The sequence below is a fragment of the Danio aesculapii genome, chromosome 8, assembly GCF_903798145.1.
Source record: "Danio aesculapii chromosome 8, fDanAes4.1, whole genome shotgun sequence".
Taxonomy (NCBI): Eukaryota; Metazoa; Chordata; class Actinopteri; order Cypriniformes; family Danionidae; genus Danio; species Danio aesculapii.
The window spans coordinates 54,770,357-54,793,077 of record NC_079442.1 but is presented as its reverse complement, the minus strand read 5'-3'; the positions used below and the strand labels follow the sequence as shown (position 1 = coordinate 54,793,077).

Here is a 22,721-nt window from a genome sequence, read left to right as displayed (position 1 = left end):
GGTTTGGTAACAAGTAAAGGGTGAGTAAATGATGACAGAGTTTTCATTTTTGGAGTGAACTGACCCTTACATAGAACAAAATAACGAGAGTTAAGGCCTGTTCACATCAACCACAATAAATATATATATATATATATACGGATATATCAGAATCAGAATCGGTTTTATTGCCAAGTGGGCTTTACACACACACAAGGCTACACAATGGCTACAGAAGCTTCCAGTGTACATAAAATGACAACACGAAAATAAACATGAGAAACATTAGACAGAGATGCAGTTAGACAGAAGAGCTCTGGATGATGAGTGTACAGATTTGTGATAAATACACAGGTTATAAGGTGCTGTGTACATACGGATATCTGCTGATGTACATACGGATGTCTGCTGTCTTATGACTGTGATGGTCCTAATCAAACAGTCCATTCAGCAATCCTAGTCAATTCTCCAGCATTCAACTGGCACTGGATTCCTGCGCTGCTTTTATCTTATTTGTCCGCCGGACTTTCAGAACTTCCATTTATTATTTTATCATTGTTTTCCATGCTATAATCAATTTGCTTCCAGGATAGTCTTGAAATAATCTTGTAAGCAATGGCGGATCATCATCAGTGCTTAACCACAGTGGCATCTGGAGCTTTAATGTTCACTGGATTCTGATTGGCTGTCAGAGAAAAATCCTCCTGAAGGTGTGGACATGTCGTGCTGTTCTTCAATACTGTCGGCCATTTTTACAATTATCTCTTTATCGTTATCTACATAGTGATCCTGCTCGATGTGAACGAGCCTTTAGAATGGTGCGTAATTTAATATGGTTGGTCTTGACCGTATTTGGAAGGGTCATGAATATTAATGAGGTCTGCTCTGACGCTTATACACACAGCAAACGGCGTGATGTACTCTGCGCAATGAAATGTTAACAATAAACTGAACAAGGGGCATACAGTAATGTGTGTGTGTGTGTGTGTGTGTGTGTGTGTGTGCGTGTGTTTGTGTGTGTGTGTGTGTGTGTGTGTGTCAGACCTCCCGGTTTGTTCTCCGCTCTGTCACGCCGCTCTGAAGACTCTCCAGCGATGGGAGCAGCTGCTGCTGAAGCGGATGGAGGTGTTCGGAGGTCCTCCATCAGAGCTGATCTCCACACAGACGCTGGAGCAGAGTGTGTCCCCGGGGCCCGCGCTCCTGCGGCACAAAGCCCTGTTTGAGCCCGCAAACACACCCTTCAGGTACTGTGTGTGTGTGTGGGAGAGAGAGAGTGTGTCCCCTGGGCCCGCACTCCTGCAGCAAAAGGCCCTATTTTAGCCCCCAAACACATATTTCAGGTACAATTAGTGTGTGTGTGTGTGTGAGAGTGTGTGTGTGTGAGAGTGTGTCTCCGGGCCCATGCTCCTGCGGCACAAATCCCTGATTGAGCCCGCAAACACACCCTTAAGGTACAGTGTGTGTGTGTGTTTGTGCAGTCAGTGGTGTTGGATCTGATGTGTGTTTCTCCTCAGGTCCCGCCGGCGCTCTGCTCTGCCCATCAGACGGCTCTGGCAGTATCTGGTGAAGCAGGAGGAGATTCAGGAGACCTTCATCAGGAACATCTTCGCTAAGAAACGAGATCAGAATGAGGTATTTGTGCTGCGGTTTACCCAGAATGCACCTTTACACATCAGACTCCTGCTTGATTTCACCCCGGAGTGTGTTTGTAATCCCCCCCAGTGCCTGTAATGTCATTAATATCTGTTAACTGGTGCTGTTGATGTGGTGATTTCATCATTAACCGTCTAACTTTGTGTGTGTGTGTGTGTGTTTGTGTTTGTGTGTTTGTGTGTGTGTGTGTGTGTGCGTGTGTGTGTGTGTGTGTGTGTTTGACCTGCATGTGTCCTCATAACTCTTGAATCAGGAGACTGACAGTGTGAAAGTGCCGCTGGAGTCCACACACACACAGGTATCTGACACAGCGTCTGCTCTCATTATCAGTCATGTGATCTGGCATCAAGGCTCTTTAAGACGCGTCTCGGAGTCCACATCAAATCAGATTCAAGTGTGTTTCTCCCACAATGCACTGCAGCTCACATTGAGTTTTACTTTCTGTATTGGCTCGTTTCCACTGACTGGTACGGTACGGTTCGGGTCGGTACGGGTCACCTTTATCAAGCTTGCGTTTCCACTACCGAGGGTACCCTTTTGGTGGGCGTGGTGTATGACAAAGTTTCAGTCAACGTCATTCTCGCTCGAGGAAATGTCTGCAGTAAAGCTGTACAGGTCGCTCACATATCATATGAGAAGCACTTCTCACAACACAGATGCTTCACACACATCAATACTGGTGTAGAAATGATCATTACTAACTTTTCAATGAACATGAGTTGATTATAACTGCAGATCAATGACAGTGCGAAACAGCCTACTGTAACGTCTGTAATTATATTAAATAACTAAATGAACATATATAAACACATACAGCCCCTTACAGTCTCCGATATGTTATCAATTACAGATAAACTACACACAGCAGACATTTAGTGCTTATTTAGGTTAAAAAAACAACAGGAAATATAGCCTACAGTCAGTGAAAACCTCTCATCTGTGTCTGTAATCTTCAGCAGCACATGTAGCCTCTGTTAGAGAGTAACTCCATCATTCTGAGTTCACAATAGTCCAAAAGGTGAGGATAATAGTTAAACATGGCAGTTTGTTCATGTTCGCTGAATAATAATGTGCTCCTTTATTCCGGCTTCTCCTTTGTTTCTTCACGCTTCACTCTTGCGTCTGTCAGTTTCAGGATCGGGTTTCAAAAGCACGTTAATAATCAAGCACAGGTTATTATCATCAGCTCAAGAAACTTGTTATCTCAGATATAGACGCACGGTGAATGCAAGAAAGAAAGCGAAACCGCTCACGCTTCAGACTGCCTCATAAAAAACTACGGGGTACAGGGTAAATCTGCTCTACTCCATGGCTTTGTGGCTGTTCATCAAGACGACGACAAGATTTGTTTGAGCCCAGATCGACCATGGCTTGTTATTATATGTATAAATAGTTCTGCTGTAATCTCTCGGTTGTGAGTGTATTTTAAACATGGCGGGTTTTTTGTTTTCATTCTGGCTTGTTGCATGAGCAAATGACTTATCTCTGTAAACCAATAGCGTTCAGCTGCGCGTCTAGCTCCGCCTTTTGGTACCCTTTCAAAAGGTAAGGTACGGTTTGGTTTGGTTCGGTATACCTTTTGACAGTGGAAACGACCATAAAAGTGTGCTAAACCGAACCGTACTGTACCACTCAGTGGAAAAGGGCCATAAGTGAATCAGGAGACTCCGCCCCACATCAATGTAGTGCTACGGCATTGTTGTCATTATTGGTGTTGTGCGGTTTTTATGTGAAATAATGCAAAAATGTTAAAACAGAGTTGACGATAGCAATAACAGGGCTGACAGAGTTGACCGAAACAGAGTTGACCGAAACAGAGTTGACCGAAACAGAGTTGACCAAAACAGAGTTGACCGTAACAGGGTTGACAGTAACAGGGTTGACAGAAACAGAGTTGACAGAAACAGAGTTGACAGAAACAGAGTTGACAGAAACAGAGTTGACGATAACAGAGTTGACGATAACAGAGTTGACAGTAACAGAGTTGACAGTAACAGAGTTGACAGAAACAGAGTTGACGATAACAGAGTTGACGATAACAGAGTTGACAGTAACAGAGTTGACAGTAACAGAGTTGACAGAAACAGAGTTGACCTACAGAGTTGACTGTGTAACCGAGTTGTCGGGTAACAGAGTTGACGATAAAACACAGTCTACGGTGTAACGGAGTTGACAGGTAACAGAGTTGACCTACAGAATTGATGATATAACACAGTTGATGATGTAATGGAGTTGACAGGTAACAGAGTTGACCTACAGAATTGATGATATAACGCAGTTGATGGGTAGCAGAGTTGAGGATATAACACAGTTGACAATATAATATAGTTGACGGGTAACAGTTGACGGTGCAACAGAGTTGACGATATAACGCAGTTGACGGGTAACAGAGTTGACGGGTAACAGAGTTGACGGGTAACAGAGTTGACGGGTAACAGAGTTGACGATATAATGCAGTTGATGGGTAACAGAGTTGACGGGTAACAGAGTTGATGATATAATGCAGTTGACGGTGTAACGGAGTTGACGATAAAACAGTCTACGGTGTAACGGAGTTGACAGGCAACAGAGTTGACCTACAGAATTGATGATATAACACAGTTGATGGGTAGCAGAGTTGAGGATATAACACAGTTGACAATATAATATAGTTGACGGGTAACAGTTGACGGTGCAACAGAGTTGACGATATAACGCAGTTGACGGGTAACAGAGTTGACGGGTAACAGAGTTGACGGGTAACAGAGTTGACGGGTAACAGAGTTGACGATATAATGCAGTTGATGGGTAACAGAGTTGACGGGTAACAGAGTTGATGATATAATGCAGTTGACGGTGTAACGGAGTTGACGATAAAACAGTCTACGGTGTAACGGAGTTGACAGGCAACAGAGTTGACCTACAGAATTGATGATATAACACAGTTGATGATGTAATGGAGTTGACAGGTAACAGAGTTGACCTACAGAATTGATCATATAACGCAGTTGATGGGTAACAGAGTTGACGGGTAACAGAGTTGACGGGTAACAGAGTTGACGGGTAACAGAGTTGACGGGTAACAGAGTTGACGGGTAACAGAGTTGACGATATAATGCAGTTAACTGTGTAACAGAGTTGACGATATAACGCAGTTGACGGGTAACAGAGTTGACGGGTAACAGAGTTGACGGGTAACAGAGTTGACGGGTAACAGAGTTGACGATATAATGCAGTTGACGGTGTAACGGAGTTGACGATAAAACACCGTTTACGGTGTAATGGAGTTGACGAGTAACAGAGTTGACAGAAACAGAGTTGACAGAAACAGAGTTGACCTACAGAGTTGACTGTGTAACGGAGTTGTCAGGTAACAGGGTTGACAATATAACGCAGTCTACGGTGTAACGGAGTTGACAGAAACAGAGTTGACAGAAACAGAGTTGACCTACAGAGTTGACTGTGTAACCGAGTTGTCAGGTAACAGAGTTGACAATATAACGCAGTCTATGGTGTAACGGAGTTGACAGGTAACAGAATTGACCTACAGAATTGATGATATAACGCAGTTGATGGGTAGCAGAGTTGAGGATATAACACAGTTGACAATATAACATAGTTGACGGGTAACAGAGTTGACGGGTAACAGAGTTGACGGGTAACAGAGTTGACGATATAATGCAGTTAACTGTGTAACGGAGTTGACGATATAACGCAGTTGACGGGTAACAGAGTTGACGGGTAACAGAGTTGACGGGTAACAGAGTTGACGGGTAACAGAGTTGACGATATAATGCAGTTGACGGTGTAACGGAGTTGACGATAAAACACCGTTTACGGTGTAATGGAGTTGACGAGTAACAGAGTTGACAGAAACAGAGTTGACAGAAACAGAGTTGACAGAAACAGAGTTGACCTACAGAGTTGACTGTGTAACGGAGTTGTCAGGTAACAGAGTTGACAATATAACGCAGTCTACGGTGTAACGGAGTTGACAGAAACAGAGTTGACAGAAACAGAGTTGACAGAAACAGAGTTGACCTACAGAGTTGACTGTGTAACCGAGTTGTCAGGTAACAGAGTTGACAATATAACGCAGTCTATGGTGTAACGGAGTTGACAGGTAACAGAGTTGACCTACAGAATTGATGATATAACGCAGTTGATGGGTAGCAGAGTTGAGGATATAACACAGTTGACAATATAACATAGTTGACGGGTAACAGTTGACGGTGCAACAGAGTTGACGATATAACGCAGTTGACGGGTAACAGAGTTGACGGGTAACAGAGTTGACGGGTAACAGAGTTGACGATATAATGCAGTTGACGGGTAACAGAGTTGACGGGTAACAGAGTTGACGATAAAACACAGTCTACGGTGTAACGGAGTTGACAGGCAACAGAGTTGACCTACAGAATTGATGATATAACACAGTTGATGGGTAGCAGAGTTGAGGATATAACACAGTTGACGATATAACATAGTTGACAGGTAACAGTTGACGGTGCAACAGAGTTGACGGGTAACAGAGTTGACGGGTAACAGAGTTGACGGGTAACAGAGTTGACGGGTAACAGAGTTGACGGGTAACAGAGTTGACGGGTAACAGAGTTGACGGGTAACAGAGTTGACGATATAATGCAGTTGACTGTGTAACGGAGTTGACGATATAACGCAGTTGACGGGGTAACAAAGTTGACGGGTAACAGAGTTGACGATATAATGCAGTTGACGGTGTAACGGAGTTGACGATAAAACACAGTTTACGGTGTAATGGAGTTGACGAGTAACAGAGTTGACTATGTAGCAAAGTTGACCTACAGACTTGATGATGTAACGCAGTTGACGGTGTTACTGAGTTGATGATATAACACAGTTTACGGTGTTACAGAGTTGACAGGTAACAGAGTTGACCTACAGAGTTGACGATATAACGCAGTTGAGGTTGTAACAGAGTAGATGATATAACAGAGTTGACAGGTAACAGAGTTGACCTACAGAGTTGACGATATAACGCAGTTGAGGTTGTAACAGAGTAGATGATATAACAGAGTTGACAGGTAACAGAGTTGACCTACAGAGTTGACGATATAACGCAGTTGAGGTTGTAACAGAGTAGATGATATAACAGAGTTGACAGGTAACAGAGTTGACGGTAAACAGAGTTGACAATATAATGCAGTTGAAGATATAACAGAGTTGATGATATAACAGAGTAGACAGGTAACAGAGTTGATGATGTAACCCAGTTGACGATGTAACTGAGTTGACGGGTAACAAAATTGACTAGAAAATGCAGTTGACAGTGTAATGGAGTTGATGGGTAACAGATGAGAGGTAACAGAGTTACTGGTGTAATGGAGTTGACGGTGTAAGGGTGTTGACGGTGTAACAGAGATGAGAGGTAACAGAGTTGACAAGGATTTGTTACTAGGGATTTAATAACATTAAGCACAAATTATAAACATTACTAAAAATACAGATTAAAATAAAGAAACTGTAAAAATAAAAATCTTAAACTGTAAAGTGCGAGTCTTAAGGAGTCTTGTTGTCGCTGTGTGCATGCGTGTGTGTGTCCTCAGTGTGTTCAGCTCTCTGTCTCTGCAGATTGAGGCTGATCTGGGTTATCCAGGAGGAAAAGCACGGATCATCCACAAGGAGTCCGATATCATCACAGCGTTCGCCATCAATAAGGTGCAGTTTCGTTCCGCTGCGTGTGTGTGTGAGACCTCTGGCGCAGCATGAACATTCTCTGTGTGTGTTTCAGGCTAACCGTAACTGTCTGGTGATCGCCTCCACACATGACATACAGGAGCTGGACGTGTCCTCCATACTCGCCACGCAGATACTGACCTGGATAGATGATGAGGCGGAGGCAGAGGTCAAAGGGTGAGCATACACACACACACACACACACACACACACACACACACACACGGATAACAGCACATGGGATCATATGTGCTGATCTGGGGTCTGCCTGGCCCTGGTCATGGCTCGCACAGGCCTACACAAATCTTTGCGTGGAAAAATCCACAGATTTATTTACTTATGTAAACGTATGTATATATTACTATATAATGTATATGATTATTCCATTTTTAAACTAATTCCAGCAATATTTTAGAGAAATATGCAGCTGATTAATGTACAATTCAGTTTTTAAAGTAACATGTTCTGTATTTTAGTAGAGATATTATACACACTTTGCTTATTAAATTATTGGTTCTAATTGTAAGTGCTTTGTCAACTTTAATACAAGTTAAAATCTATTTATTTTTTATTTCTTATTACATTTTCTGCTTCTGTACTCTTGAAATCATTCTGCATCGATCTGCAGACCTTTGCAGGTGTAACTGTGTGCTTGTTTGTGTGTGTGAGTGAGTATTGTGTGTGTAACCGCATATGCTTCTTTGTATGTAGTGTGTGTCTGTGTTTTGAGTGTGTCTATGTGCACATACACATGTGTGTCTGTGTGTGTTGCTGGTTTTCATCACTGTGAGCAGCAGATATGCCCACGCGTTCAGCATCAGCAGTACATGTTGATGTTGTGTGTTGAGTGTTTTGGTCTCCATCAGGTAAAGAGCTGATCAGTCAGACAGAGTGAAGGAGTGTGGAGATGGAGAAGTGTTTCTGTGAGGGTTGAGGAGAGGAGATACAGTCTGAACATCACTACATCTCTCTCTCTGTGTGTGTGTGTGTGTGTGTGTGTGTGTGTGTGTGTGTGTGTGTGTGTGTGTGTGTGTGTGTGTGTGTGTGTGTGTGTGTGTGTGTGTGTGTGTGTGTGACAGGACTGATGATTTTCTAGTGGTTCATGCTCGTGACGACTTCAACACTCTGCACGGCACCACGCCGTACACACACAGCAGTCCCGGGACGCCCATCAACATGCCCTGGCTGGGCGGCGTGCAGACGGGCAGAGGAGCTGCTGTGGTGAGCAGCAACACTCATTAATTATAGTAGTAATAATAATAACACGTTTTATTTATGATGTGCTTTTCTTATTCTCAAAGCCTCATGATAATCAACAACAAATAATAAAAAAAGAGAATGACAAGCTTGCTTAAAATCCCAGTATCAAGCCAAAAGTCACACCGCAATGATCAATAAAACTATAAATAAGCACAATGGCATCATGGTGACAGCGATAATCACAAAGGAAATGCTTTGCTAAACAGATAGAGACGGCATTCCTGATAACTCCAGGTACTGCTTTACATAATTTAGGTGCACAGTAAGACCACAGCCTCCCATGGTTAGTCTTTTACACACACTGATGCAGGGAAATATCCAGAACCACTGTACCGCTAAACTCTATAAAGCGCTGTTCACACAGGCGAGAGCGTTCTGTAGTTTTCCAGGAAGCACCGTTCACACATCTCTTCAATATGTCAGTAGATTCTGACTTCCTCCAGCAGATAGGAGCAGTAAACGGCTGCGCTTGTGTGTGTAAACATGAAGGACTCAGGCTTTATGTTGATGCTTTGACTTTTATCTAAAACTTTAGCAGAGATGGCCCAAAATACTGAACTATAGCACAAAACGGTTGTGGCTGGCATCTGAAAGCAGAGGTGTTTTGTTTTTGAGTAGACGTCTCACATTAACACCGTATAAATATATATTACATGAAAATTAATGTTAACCCTTCCTGGAAAATTGCTGGAACGAATTCACTGTGTGTGTGTGTGTGTGTTCACAGCTCATCAAGCGCAACATCAACAACGTGAGGAGGATGACGTCACACCCCACACTGCCCTACTGTACGTCTCACACACACACACACACACACACACACACACTCACAGCAGATACACACTGTACTCTGTGCGCATGCAGGATTATTAATGACAAGCGTCTCTGATGATGGAACAATGTTCAGAAAGCTTCTGTATTGTCAGTGTTTGCAGTTTACATCACAGCATGTTTGCAGCTTTACAGTACTAAACAGAAAGCAATGCGAACAGCTCTAAAAGCTCAATAGATGTTCTTCAGATCCGTTCTGATTGTGCTATTTTCATGCAGTATTTTTGTAGAGCTCGATATTTTCAAAACAAAACGCAAGCGCACGTTGCCAGATTGATGACAAAAAGGAGTGCCTGACTATCGAGCCTATAGGCTGATTTAAGTTATGCTCTAAATAAAAGAGGGAACACAATAGAGGGAATATTTCTGGATTAAAATAAGTTTTTGACCTAACCAACACCTGAAATATGGATATATTAGAAACGCCTTCTGTTTCTCACAGCTGAACAACAGAAAACTGACAATGATCAGCTCAGGTACAGCTCATGTGCTTTATTCAGTGTTAAATGCTAATAATGTGAGTCTGAATGCCATCTTACATGACGTTTATTACAATATACTGAAAGCAGCAGCAGATAGTTCAGCTCATATCTGGACAATAAACCGTCTGAAATTAAACTTCAGAACTGAGACTCAGTGCAAACTAATGTATTAATTAGATTATAAACCTCACCATTTCACTGAGTGTATATTCTGTGCTTCTGAATGGCTGGATTTACATTTCTGTGGTGTTTCGTCTGGTGCAAACAGCCAAATTGCTCATTACTGCATATCTTGTCATGTAGTGTGTTGTTAGGACACGCGGTTGTAATGTAACCTGCTCACCTAATGTTTACGCTCGTAATATTTATATTATTTGCTGATTAATTAACCACCTCATGTGGAACTCTGAATCTGCGTATCATTGGAGTCTGCTACTGTCCACCAGAGGTCGCATTTCAGTCACGGATGCATGCATGTATAGCCTTTCTGAATGAATGAATGAAATACGCTGTTTTCCACCATCTGGCAACCCGTGGTGTTGAAATATAATTGGCTAAACTGGCATTGGGCTGGTTAAAGTGACCAAAACAAAGACAGCCGTTCCAACGCGTAACACACATGATCAAAGCAGAATATCTGACTTCAGTATTGTGTTTCAGATAAACAAGAATGTTCACTGAGCATGTTTCTGAATATCTGCACACATATGATGCTGTTTTTATGCTTTAGAGGAGTCAAACACTGACATACAGCAGCTTTAAGTTGTGTATATTTCAGTGCAAGAATTATATTATTGTGTATTAAGCTTTATGCACGGCAACACCAATAAACTTGAAAGGTTTAAGTGGCTATTTTCAGTTTCATAAGGTTTCTTTTACAGCATAGATAATGTCATTTAGTTAGAATATAATTAGTTAAATAGACTTAATTTAGTTGTTCAAGTTTAAAACGAGATCATGGAGCACTGAAACACTGCAATAAGGCTTTTCTTACTTAGTAGGTGTGTGAGGAGGCTTACTCCACGAGACGAGACATGAGATTGAGTTCACAAGAACGAGACGAGACGAGTTTTTTACACTATTTTAAGAAATCTTTAATGATGAAATACATGAACGGAGAATATTTTATTAAACTGAAAAAAAAATCATAAAATGTAAAACTGTTTAGGTGCTTTATTAAAATAAACCTGTAATGAATGACATTTTACTTCTATTTGAATGAATTGTGCCATAAAGGATGTGCAAACACTGCTAAATATTTAGTGTAAACTCCACTGAGCGGCTTCTCCCTGTACAGTTTCACATGAGAATGGATGTCCTTTAAACAAATTTAACTTTACAAACAAACAAACAAACAAACATATAATGTGTATAATCATGTCATGTTTGGTTTTTATTTTTCAGCAGTTTCACTTTCATTCTGCCACAGCTTCAGTTTTTTTTTTCATGCGCTCGGTGATGATGATAATGATGACGACGACGGGTGTGTGTGTGTGTCTGTGGTCCTTTACTGACTCGCTAGGTGCAGAGAATAGTGTCAAACAGCAGCATGTGTGTGTGTGTGTGGCTTATCCTGTCTCAAAATGTGGCTGAAAGTCCAACACGATGGTAATAGTTTGATTACAGCGTTCACATGCCTGCACTGCACTTCAATAATGCGACTGATATAGGAATACTCCACATGTCTTAATTCCATTTGTGTTTACGACGATTATGGCTTTGAGCATATCTTAAGTGTTCCATCGCATGGTTATGATGGTTACACGCAACTCCACACCAGCCCGGGTTGCCAGGTGTGTCCAAAGCCTCCAATCTTCAGTGCTGAATTCACCCTCGTGCTCCATCACAACTCACCAGACACCCTTACACCTCCATGAGAAACCTCGTAGCCTGAGATCTCATCACGTCCCTATTAGTTTCTGTCTTGTTTCTAGTCCAAATATCTAAAGATTCTTAAATCAAGAAGCATTTTCTAGACTAAAGTTATAAATATTGTTGTTGTTTTGTCTAGTTTTTCCTTAAAACAAGTAAAATAATGGGCTGAGTTTCCATTTTGATATCAAGTGATTTAATTTCCCTCATTGTCAGATTATTCTGCTTGCTTTTAGGAGAAACTCACTTCGTTTTGACTCATCATTTCTGAAAACAACACTATATTTATTACTCGTCTGGAAAATGCTTCTTGATTTCAGAATTTCCAGATATTTGGACTGGAAACAAGACTAAAACTCTAAATAAGAAAAGTGTTTCGCTGTGCACTCCACTGAAAGTGTTGCTGTAAAACGCCACATGACGCAGAACAATGTAGTTTCATGCAATGCTCGCTGTCCGCTGTGAAACAGGGTGACTTTATACGGTATCTCAGTCCGGCAGTGAAGATCAGTGATCATACAGAATGCAGATCTTACACACGTGAGTTTATAATGGCGTGACGGTTCAGCAGAAGCATCTGTGCAGGCTTCCTGGAAATGAAATGTCTGTGTGTGTGTGTGTGTATTATAAACCCAATGAGTGCTATGGTGTGTGTGTGTGCAGATCTGACTGGTGCGCAGGATGGCAGCGTGCGCATGTTTGAGTGGGGTCACTCTCAGCAGATCACCTGCTACAGGAGCCCTGGGAACTCCCGCGTCACCCGCATACGCTTCAACTACCAGGGCAATAAGGTGCGTCACTGGAGCCACAATGGCGGACAGCAGCAGTGTGTGTGTGTGTGTGTGTTGATGTGTTTATGATATACCAGGACACACACTTGTAATGTCTTGGGTGTGTCACAGCTATTACTTTGGTGACTTTTCCTAAATGCTCCAGAATGGGTTGTTTCAGAGGGTAAACGGCACACAGCTTAGGATTTAGCGGAGGGGGTGGGGTGGGGGGGGTGTAATAAGGGCTTTTAAATACATTTACACTAATGGAGAGTCCTCATACATAACAAAAACCAACCTGTGTGTGTGTGTGTGTGTGTGTGTGTGTATGTGTGCATGTTTGTCTGTGTATGTTTATGCATGTGTGTTTGAATGTTTGTTTGTGTGTGCGTGTCTGTCTGTGCATTGTGTGTGTGCATGTTTGTATGTTTATGTCTGTGTGTGTGTGTGTGTGTGTGTGTGTGTGTGTGCGCATCTCTGTGTGTGTTATAGTTCGGGATTGTGGATGGAGATGGAGCGCTCAGTCTCTGGCAGACCAGCACCTCAGGAAACGCACCCAAACCCTATCTGGTAAGTTTCTTCAAGGTGTGTGTGTGTGAGTGAGTGTGTGTATGATATTTATTCATAAAAGCTTCAGGTTCACTCTCTTCTTTTCTATTCTTCATGATGTGTGTACTGTATTCAGTGTTGATTTGCTCTCAGGACTCCCTTTATTTCAGTGTGTTCAGTATTATGATGTGCCAGCTGAGGCTTTAATTCTCCTCTTCCTCCTCTTCCTCCTCCTCTTCCTCTCCTGTTCCTCCAGACGCTTCAGTGTCACAATAAGACAGCCAATGACTTTGTGTTTGTGGGCTCGTCGTCTCTGATCGCCACTGCAGGCCTGTCCACTGACAACAGGTACACACACACACACACACACACACACACACACACACACACACACACACACACACACACACACACTCGTCAGGACTCTCAGTGTCTTTAAAGGGGATTTTCTCAGTATTTAGGTCTGCAGACCTCTCAGATGCACTCAGCTGAGTTTGGTCCTGTCCTAATAAAGCAGATTGAGTGGGCCGCTCAGCTCGTGTGTTCAGCTGTCACATGATGTATGGCCGTGTGTGTTGTTCTGAATGTTGTCATCATGAAGCTGAGCTGCATGAACTGAACACAAGCATCAGCTGATCAACTGTGTTAGTGTTAGAAACGCTGTTCACTGATCAACATGACATGCTCTTCTTCTGTTGTGTCTCAGGAACGTGTGTTTGTGGGACACGCTGGTCACTCCGGCCTACAGTCTGGTCCACGGTGAGTCCACACATGTGCTGTTTTCATTTGTGCTGTTTTTAGATTGGATGTTCATCTCAGTTTAGTCTTAGTTTGCTTCATATATAGATATAGATATAGATATATATAGTGTTGGTAGCATAATCTGGTGGGTAGGGTAAAATGTCAGGACACTGGAAGGTGATGTTACGCAGCGGTTACAGTGAAATAACCATGAAACATCACTATGCAGATAACTAACACCACTGACATTCACTATTATGAAGCGAAAATAACTCGCTCTGTCTAATCTTTAAGATTACTCCCTAACTACAGCAGAGTCACTTGCTGTCTTCAAGAAACGACTAAAAACTCAACTGTTTAGTCTCCACTTTCCTTCCTAATCTTAACTGCCTCTCTGGCTATACCACTAACTGTACTCTCTCTCTCTCTCTCTCTCTCTCAAAAAAACAACAACATTACTAATGCTTTGCTTCTTAGACTTTACACACCTGAAACTTGTCTACAGCACTTGTTCACTGCTGCTCTTATAGTTGTGTAAATTGCTTCCTTGTCCTCATTTGTAAGTCGCTTCGGATAAAAGTGTCTGCTAAATGACTAAATGTAAATGTAAACTCACAACACAAGCCAAAACACACACAGAAAAGGCACACAAGAGAGAACGAGCTTCCCTGCTCGCGTCCCTTTAAACTGTGAGCTCCCTTCCTTGAGTTCTGACGTCAGCCTGATTTTCATTTCCAAGCAAAATACAACGTCGCCACAACCTTAGGTTACAGCGTCAATCTGAGGTCATGTTGACGTCTTGTGCCTGCTGGGTGTGTAAGGCCATTTCAGTCATCATACAGTAAACATCCGTCATCTTCTCATCAGTGACCTGCATCTAAACAGTCTCTGGGTTGAGGTGTGTAAAGACTTTGGACATCTTCTTGGACACTTTGAATACTTCCAGTTTGCTGCAGTTATAAATCGCACATGTCTTGAGGTGGTTCATTATGATGTGGTTTACCTGCTATGTGTGATTTGATTGGACTCGCAGGACTGATGTTTATAATCCCCATAATCAAGATAAAGTAGTGACTGCAGGATGAAGGACAGTAGTGATACAGCACTAAACATGTGCTCAAGTAAGAGTACACATTTATAAAAGTACTCAGTAAATTACAATCCCTGATGAAAAACTACTCCACTACAGTCATCTGAGTGTTTGTAATGAGTTACCTCACACCACTGCGCTTGTGCAAATAAGAGTTTGGAAGAAACGCTGAATCCTGAACCACACAAATGCAGCAAGGAGAAGTGAAAATGATGGAGAATTCAGTCCAGTCTGCTTCATATATAAGAGTGTAGCTGCAGTTAATCGTGTGCAGTGTTTAGCAGATGAAGAAAGCACCTCTCTGTGAATATAGAAAAGATCTGTGTGGATATGATCCTCTTGAAGTTTGCAGACGACACCACACTTATCGGCCTCATTCAGGACGGTGATGAGTCTGCTTACAGACAGGAGGTTAAGGAGTTGGCCGTTTGGTGCAGTCACAACAACCTGGAGCTCAACACGCTCAAAACAGTGGAGATGATAGTGGACTTCAGGAGAAACCCCCCTGCTCTCCCCCCACTGAGCATCATGGACAGCATTGTGGCAGCAGTGGAGTCATTCAGGTTCCTGGGCACCACCATCTCTCAGGATCTGAAGTGGGACACTCACATTGACTCCATTGTCAAAAAAGCTCAACAGAGTCTGTACTTTCTTCGTCAGCTGAGGAAGTTTAACCTCCCAAAGGAGCTGCTGAAACAGTTCTACACCTCCATCATTGAATCAGTCATCTGCACATCAATAACTGTCTGGTTTAGCTCAGCTACTAAATACGACCTCCAAAGACTACGTCGAATAGTTCGGACTGCTGAGCGAATCACTGGTACAACCCTTCCTACTCCCCAAGAACTGTACTTATCCAGAGCGAGCAGAAGGGCTGCCAAAATCACTCTGGACCCCTCACACCCAGCACACTGCCTCTTTGAACTGTTACCTTCTGGTCGACGCTACAGAGCACTGCGCACCAGAACAGCCCCACACAGAAACAGTTTCTTCCCTCAGGCAATCCATCTCATGAACACTTGATGATAATAATTGTGGAACCAACGTCACTACTGCTATACACTTTTATACACATATACACTTATTTAACAACACACTTTACATGCCAATTTGCACATAACAGCTGCACATATAACGCTGTATATAGTAATAAACATGTACATACACTTGTCAATCTGTATATTTGCACTCACTACTTACTTCTATTGTTTTAAAATATATTTATGATCTGTTTGTTGTCCTGACTCTGTAATCCTGCTGCACTGTAGAAGCTCTGTCACCAAAACTAATTCCTCCTATGTGTGAACACACCTGGCAATAAAGCTCTTTCTGATCCTGATCCTGATCTGATCTTGACTGATGTGTTTTTGTGTGTAAAAGTGTCTTCATCTATACGTGTTTCACTAAACAGCTCAGATTTTACCCCACAGAATAACAGAAAACTATTATTATTATTATTATTATTGGTTCCACTTTATTTTGATGGTCTATTTGAGTATTAGCAGACTGTCTGCTTAATATCTGCTGATACTGCTGCTAAACAGACATTTGACTGAGTAGAGGGAACTTTACAAGTGCATGTCAATTTACACTAACCCCAACAGTTTACTAGTAATCTAATGAGAGTTGCAATGTAAAATAGAGCGTGAGCTTATTATTGAGCTTTTCATTTATTGTGAAAATGTTATTATTTCTGTTCATGTAGAGATGTTTTGTGTTTTTGACCAATAGTTCTAGTCTCAGTGTGAGTTTTCCTGTACTAAAATGACCTTGGAGCACACGTGTGACTGATGCATGCTGCAGCTCAGGCTCATGTCTGTCTCTCTCTCTGTGTGTGTTTGTGAATGTGTGCGTCTCTCTCAGGCTTTGTGTGTCATGACTCGGGCTCCACGGCTCTGGCTCTGGCCTGTAAGCAGCAGCTGTTGCTGAGCGGGGGCCGGCGGGGCTTCATCACTCTGCTGGATCTCAGTGTGAAGCTGCAGCGGCAGAGTTTCCAGGCGCATGATTCTCCAGTCAAAGCACTAGCGGTGGACTCCAGCGAGAGCTGCTTCATCAGCGGGTCAGCGGAGGGCAACATCAAGGTCAGCACCACCTTTATATTACTGCACGACTCTGATTACTATTACTTAAATAACTGAGTTCTTATTCTGAGCTGTGCTGTTATTGTCACACAGATAAACCCACAGCTGAAGTGCATTAACAGTGAACTGTGGCTTTAGCTGTGGGAAGGGCAGTATAAGCAGAATCATCATTTTAGCTCTGGAACAAATAGAAAAAGAACAGAAACACCAGATTTTAATATGCACAGATTCTGTGTCCTGTTTACAAGCTCCTGAGTCTATGAAAACTGAGCCTCTTATGATTTAACATAATAGAAAAAGGGGACTTTTACAGACTAAAGACTTTTTTGACTGATTTTCTGCTGGTCATAGGGGATTTATTGGAAACGAACGTGCAGATAAAGCAGCTAAGGAAGCCCTACAGTTGGAGATAACAGAGTGTAAAAGTCCTGTGTCTGATGTTTTAAAGGGCACCTATGGGGAAAAATCTACTTTTCAAGCTGTTTGGACAGACATATGTGCATGTATGGTGTATAGACCATCATATTAAGGTGATATAAACACACCCAGTGCTTTTTTTTTTCTATTTAACAACATAAAAAACGGTGGACCAATTGGAGCGGTTTTCAGAGCGACCGCAACTTTACGTAGGAGAGTGGTCCCCCCGCCCACCAATATTGATAGACAGGCGCGTCATCATATCCTCAGTTTGTTGATTCACGTCCGCCATTTTCAGCGTGAGTCGAAGCGATATCACTAAAGGAACACGCTAGCTCTATTTTTAGATGCAAGGCTCATTGGGCTCAACACAAGATCAATATTCCCCACATTATCGCTCTAATCAGAATTATTGGTTGTATCTTTAGGTAGGTTTGCAAACATGTGTACTTCTCATTGAGTCTACCTTATACTTCAGCCGTTTGCATTTCTCGCGATCCCAGAAGCTCCCTGTGATCTTAACTAGCATGCGTTTTAGAATGCTAAACATCGGTTTCTATCAGGGAACACTCAAGTCGACGGCTGGGCGCCGCGGACCGCTGCAGAAACCTGTTTAGAATTCAAAAATGCGTGGCGCGACGATTCGGGACACTTCATGTATCTGCCGCGCCACAGAGAGTGTCTGGTGTGCCGTGTTGCGGCTTCGAGCGGCGCATCCGGTGCCTCAGTCAAAGTTAATTCAGTGTGCGTGGTTATTAGTCTCGGTGTACAAGCTCGGCACTTGAAACTAGCACACAGTTGGCTGTAAAACTGTACAAAGACACAAATGATTTTGTACTCTCTGCTTGGTCTGTGTCAGAGTCGTACATGTACGACTGAATGCTGATCCTCTCACTCCTGCTCCTTCTCGCAGTCTGCCTGTCAGACTCTGTTGCAAACGCAGAGCAGGTGAGCTCATAGCCCCGCCCCCTTGTTACGTTGGCGGGAAGCCGAAACTAATTTACATGTGAAGCAACACACCCCTAAATCAGCGAGCTGTGGACACGCCCCCAACATGACACTTTTTAACACATTATAATAAAACAATCTGAATTGTGTTTTAAACTGAAGCTAAACTGGCACACTCAGAACAACCATAATATTAATATTAAATCATAAAAAAGAGGTCAACTATGAGCCCTTTAAAGGGCACCTATGGTTATGTTGTTAAATTGAAAAATAAAGGACAGGGTGTGTTTATATTAGCCCAATATATCGCTCTACACACATGTCTGTCCAAACAGCTTGAAAAGTCGATTTTTCACCATAGGTGCGCTTTAAATCAGTATATTAATGAGAAATGGTGAATGGAATGGGATGAATGTAGGAATAATAAACTATATGAAGTGAATCCAGCTGTAAATGAACGAAAAAATGACCGTATTGAGGATAGACATGACCAGGTTGAACATACGAGATGTAGAATTGAACACGCGCGTATTTATTGAAAGGGGAAGAATAACCTATTTGTGACTCGTGTAGGAATATTTTGATGATAAGGCTTATCTTAATAGAGTGTGTGTGTTTAAATGATGTTAGAGAACGCTTTTATTCAGGAAATGTTTAAAAAAGATGCCTTCAGGAGCAATTTAACAATATTTATCTCTAATCAAACTAAACGATTGTAGATGACTGTTTTCCAGGTCCTATGTGGATGGGGTTTTACACAATGTATGTTTGTTAAGAAACTGATATGATTATATGATTATATACTGTAGATTTAGTTTGTTTTTGCCATGAATATAGCCGATGCTGCTGATATAGCATTAAAACCTAAATAATCATCAGTTCTGTATGTCAGCTGTCTGAATTACGAGCATTAATGTGTGTGTGTGTGTGTGTGTGTGTGTGTGTCTGTGTGTGTGTGTGTGTGTGTGTGTCAGGTGTGGAGCATGAACACACAGACTCTCCTGCACAGCTTCATCAACGAACACTCGCGTCAGTCACTCTTCCGGAACCTGGGCACGGGCGTAATGCAGATCGAATCGGCTCCAGCCAATCAGCTGTTCTCCTGCGGCGCCGACGGAACCATGAAGATGCGCGTGCTTCCAGACGCTCTGAGCGGCACCGGCGCCAGGAACGACGTCAGGTTCATCATGTAGCACACATTCAGGACGGCTTTTGCACACGTAGAGCGAGCAATACCAGACAAACACACACACACACACGGATCGGCCAATCACAGGCGGTCCTGCTGTAGCCCCGCCCCAACAAGCACACCTCATCATCATCATATTTAAATAAACATATAAACACACACATATTTATCCATCAATCACACACTGCAACACAACACTCCTCTTACTGTGAGATATCTGAATATTCTCAAATCCAGAAGCGTTTGCTGGACGAGAGTAAAATATAGTCTATTATCAGAGATGAAGAGTCCAAATGAGGAGAGATTTATTCAAAACAAGCTGAATAATCTGACAATGAAGAGAATAATCTGACAATGAGGAAGCAGAGTAATCCTGTTTATCCTTTTGACATCAGATTATTCTGCTTCCTCTATCATCAGATTATTCAGCTTGTTTTAAGGAGAATCTCTCTTCATTTCTGATCACAGCACCGTATTTAATTCCTGTCCAGAAAATGCTTGTTGATTTCAGCATTTGTCGAGATTTGGAGTAGAATGGAGACAGAACCTCAGAGTAAGCAGCTCAGTGTGTGTGTTGTTGAGTGTGAAGCCTTAACTAGCCAAACTCTGCTGTGTTGTGATCGTGCTCTAGATTCCAATATAGTGATCAGAATAAGTGTCCTTATATTTCTGCCGTGTGTTTCTGCGGGTCGCTCGCTGACCTCAGATCAGATCCTTTTATTTCCAGATGTAAATATGAACAGCGGACTCAGTGAAGATGATTCGGTGTTATATATATATATATAAAGCATATTTATAATCATCAGATGTTTGTTTTTAGGAGCGTTCTTCAGGTTTCCTTTTTTACGCTTTTACCTGCTGTCGATGGCCTCTCATTGGTTAATCCAGGAATTTTTAATCTGATGAAGGTCACGTGTTCTGCTTTCTGATGATGATGATGATCAGCGTATTATAATAATGATGATGAAGAATCGACTGTAGTGATCGTGCTTTCTGCCCTTTAACCTCTCAAATGTGAATATATATACTCAAATCAATCTAATTTTATAACGAGGATGAAGAGATCTGTAAATGACGTCACTGTAACGAGGAAATAAATAACTTAAAGCATAACCTCTGTGCTCTGTCATGTAGTGTCTCTCTAGACTCTGTTCAACATCAGGACAGGATTAAAGGGGCCGTTCACCCCAACATTTAATCCTCTCATTTACATTAAAAACCCTATTTGGGGCAGCGCAGTGGGTAGTGCTGTCGCCTCACAGCAAGAAGGTCTCTGGCTCGAGTCTGGGCTGGGTCTGTTGGTGTTTCTGTGTGTTGTTGTGGGTTTCCTCCGGGTGCTCCGGTTTCCCCCACAGTCCAAACACATGCGCTATAGGGGAATTGATCAACTAAATTGGCCGTAGTGTATGAGTGTGTGTGTGTGGGTGTGTGTGTGTGTGTGTGTGTGTAAATGAGTGTGTATGGGTGTTTTCCAGTGATGAGTTGCAGCTGGAAGAGCATACGCTGGAATAGTTGGCAGTTCATTCCGCTGTGGCGACCCCTGATTAATAAAGGGACTAAGCTAAAAAGAAAATGAATGAACACACAAAAAGAAGATATTTTGAAGAATGCTGATTGCTGGCACTCATTTACTTCTATAGCAATAGATTTGTTCCCTATTCAATAGCATTCTTCAAAATATCTTCTTTTGTGTGTTTAGCAGAAGTGCATTAGGGGTTTGAGTAAATGAATGTAAGAGTGAGTATGAAGAAAAATGAGGGAATAAATAACTTAATGCAATGTCTTTGATTTGTCATTTAGTTTAGTTATTTGTTTATTGAAGAGACAAATAATCGACCGTATTTTCACTAGAAGGTCTTAATCTAAGAGTCTTAAATTTGGTCCAACTTCCAAAATCTGTAAATATGTAGTCATGTGACCTTGGTAAGCGCTCCGCTTGATTGGCTGTGGGAACATTTCCCGCAGACTCAGGTAACAGTACACACACTGCCATCGATTAACAGAAGAACTCTGACGGCTGGACATTGGTGTACACAGGGCATTCAGAGTGAAGTTGTGAGCGGTGTGGGAGTGATGGATGACAGACGCCGAACACACCTGTACTAAGACTGGTGGGCAGTGCCGGGCGAGTTACGCCAGCACATGTGGATGGATTGTGGATGCCTGGGCTAACTATTGTCTGAGCTTTAGAGAAAGCCGGCGTCATTGCTCTACAGAACAGCCACCTGACAACAACAATGATGAGAGAGACTTTAATCCACACACAGAAGATGAGGACTTGTGGGAGAAGACTGATTTAATAATGTGAGTGTTTTGTTAAATAGTAGAATAAAGTTTTACTGTTTCGCTTCTGTTATCTGATCTGTAGACTGTATGTTTTAGCATGCGCCTTATGTATGGGGTAAATACAGAAATAGACTCCAGTAATTGAGACTGTCGTATAATCCAGTGTGCTTTATAGTGTGGAGAATACAGTACTCGAGTGTCTTTCAACACAAAAAAGAAGATACTTTGAAGAATGCTGATTGCTGGCACTTGTTGACTTCCATAGCTACTGTTGGTCAATAAATGGCAGCATTCTTCAAAATATCTTCTTGTATGTGTTTAACAGATGCACATTAAGGTTTTGATAGACTAAATGATCTGTAATTTTATATATGTAATTTTATATTTATATTATATTTAATAATATGAAGAGATCTGTAAATTTGGTGTCTGTTGATTATTTTATTTTTTTATTATTAATGATGTTATTTAGTCTTTAAATTCTGTTCAACATCAGTACAGTAGTGAAGATAAATTCTATCATTATTTACATCAAAAAACGCTGATGTGATTCAATATTGATTCACTTCAACACTGATTTGATTCAGTTCCACATTGATTGATTCAGCTCAACACTAATGTGATTCAGCTCAAAACTAATGTGATTCAGTTTGACTTTGATGTGATTCTGCTTGACTGATGTGATTCAGTTCGACACTGATGTGATTCAATATTGATTCACTTCAACACTGATTTGATTCAGTTCAACATTGATTGATTCAGCTCAACACTAATGTGATTCAGTTTGACACTGACGTCATTCAATACTGATTCAACTCAATGCTGATGTGATTGAACTGATTTGTTTTAGTTCAACATTGATTGATTCAGCTCAACACT

The 22,721-nt window shown here is 41.9% G+C and overlaps 1 protein-coding gene across 4 annotated transcripts in view; it reads left to right on the top strand.

The window, feature by feature from the left end:
• dmxl1 (Dmx-like 1) overlaps positions 1-19,989 on the top strand; it is an 87,550-nt gene extending 67,561 nt beyond the window's left edge. Inside the window, exons 37-49 of one of the 4 annotated variants that reach the window (XM_056464234.1) lie at positions 1,022-1,223; positions 1,494-1,611; positions 1,889-1,930; positions 7,222-7,308; positions 7,382-7,503; positions 8,406-8,547; positions 9,314-9,374; positions 12,435-12,562; positions 13,034-13,111; positions 13,347-13,438; positions 13,797-13,849; positions 16,785-17,002; positions 19,342-19,989. In XM_056464234.1, coding sequence (XP_056320209.1) covers positions 1,022-1,223; positions 1,494-1,611; positions 1,889-1,930; positions 7,222-7,308; positions 7,382-7,503; positions 8,406-8,547; positions 9,314-9,374; positions 12,435-12,562; positions 13,034-13,111; positions 13,347-13,438; positions 13,797-13,849; positions 16,785-17,002; positions 19,342-19,560 — 1,562 coding nt within the window. In that variant the 3' untranslated portion in view covers positions 19,561-19,989. Of the gene's footprint in view, positions 1-1,021; positions 1,224-1,493; positions 1,612-1,885; positions 1,931-7,221; positions 7,309-7,381; positions 7,504-8,405; positions 8,548-9,313; positions 9,375-12,434; positions 12,563-13,033; positions 13,112-13,346; positions 13,439-13,796; positions 13,850-16,784; positions 17,003-19,341 lie in introns of all 4 variants that reach the window. The other 3 variants (XM_056464233.1, XM_056464236.1, XM_056464235.1) reach the window with 3 other exon arrangements.
• Positions 19,990-22,721: the final 2,732 nt, after the last annotated feature.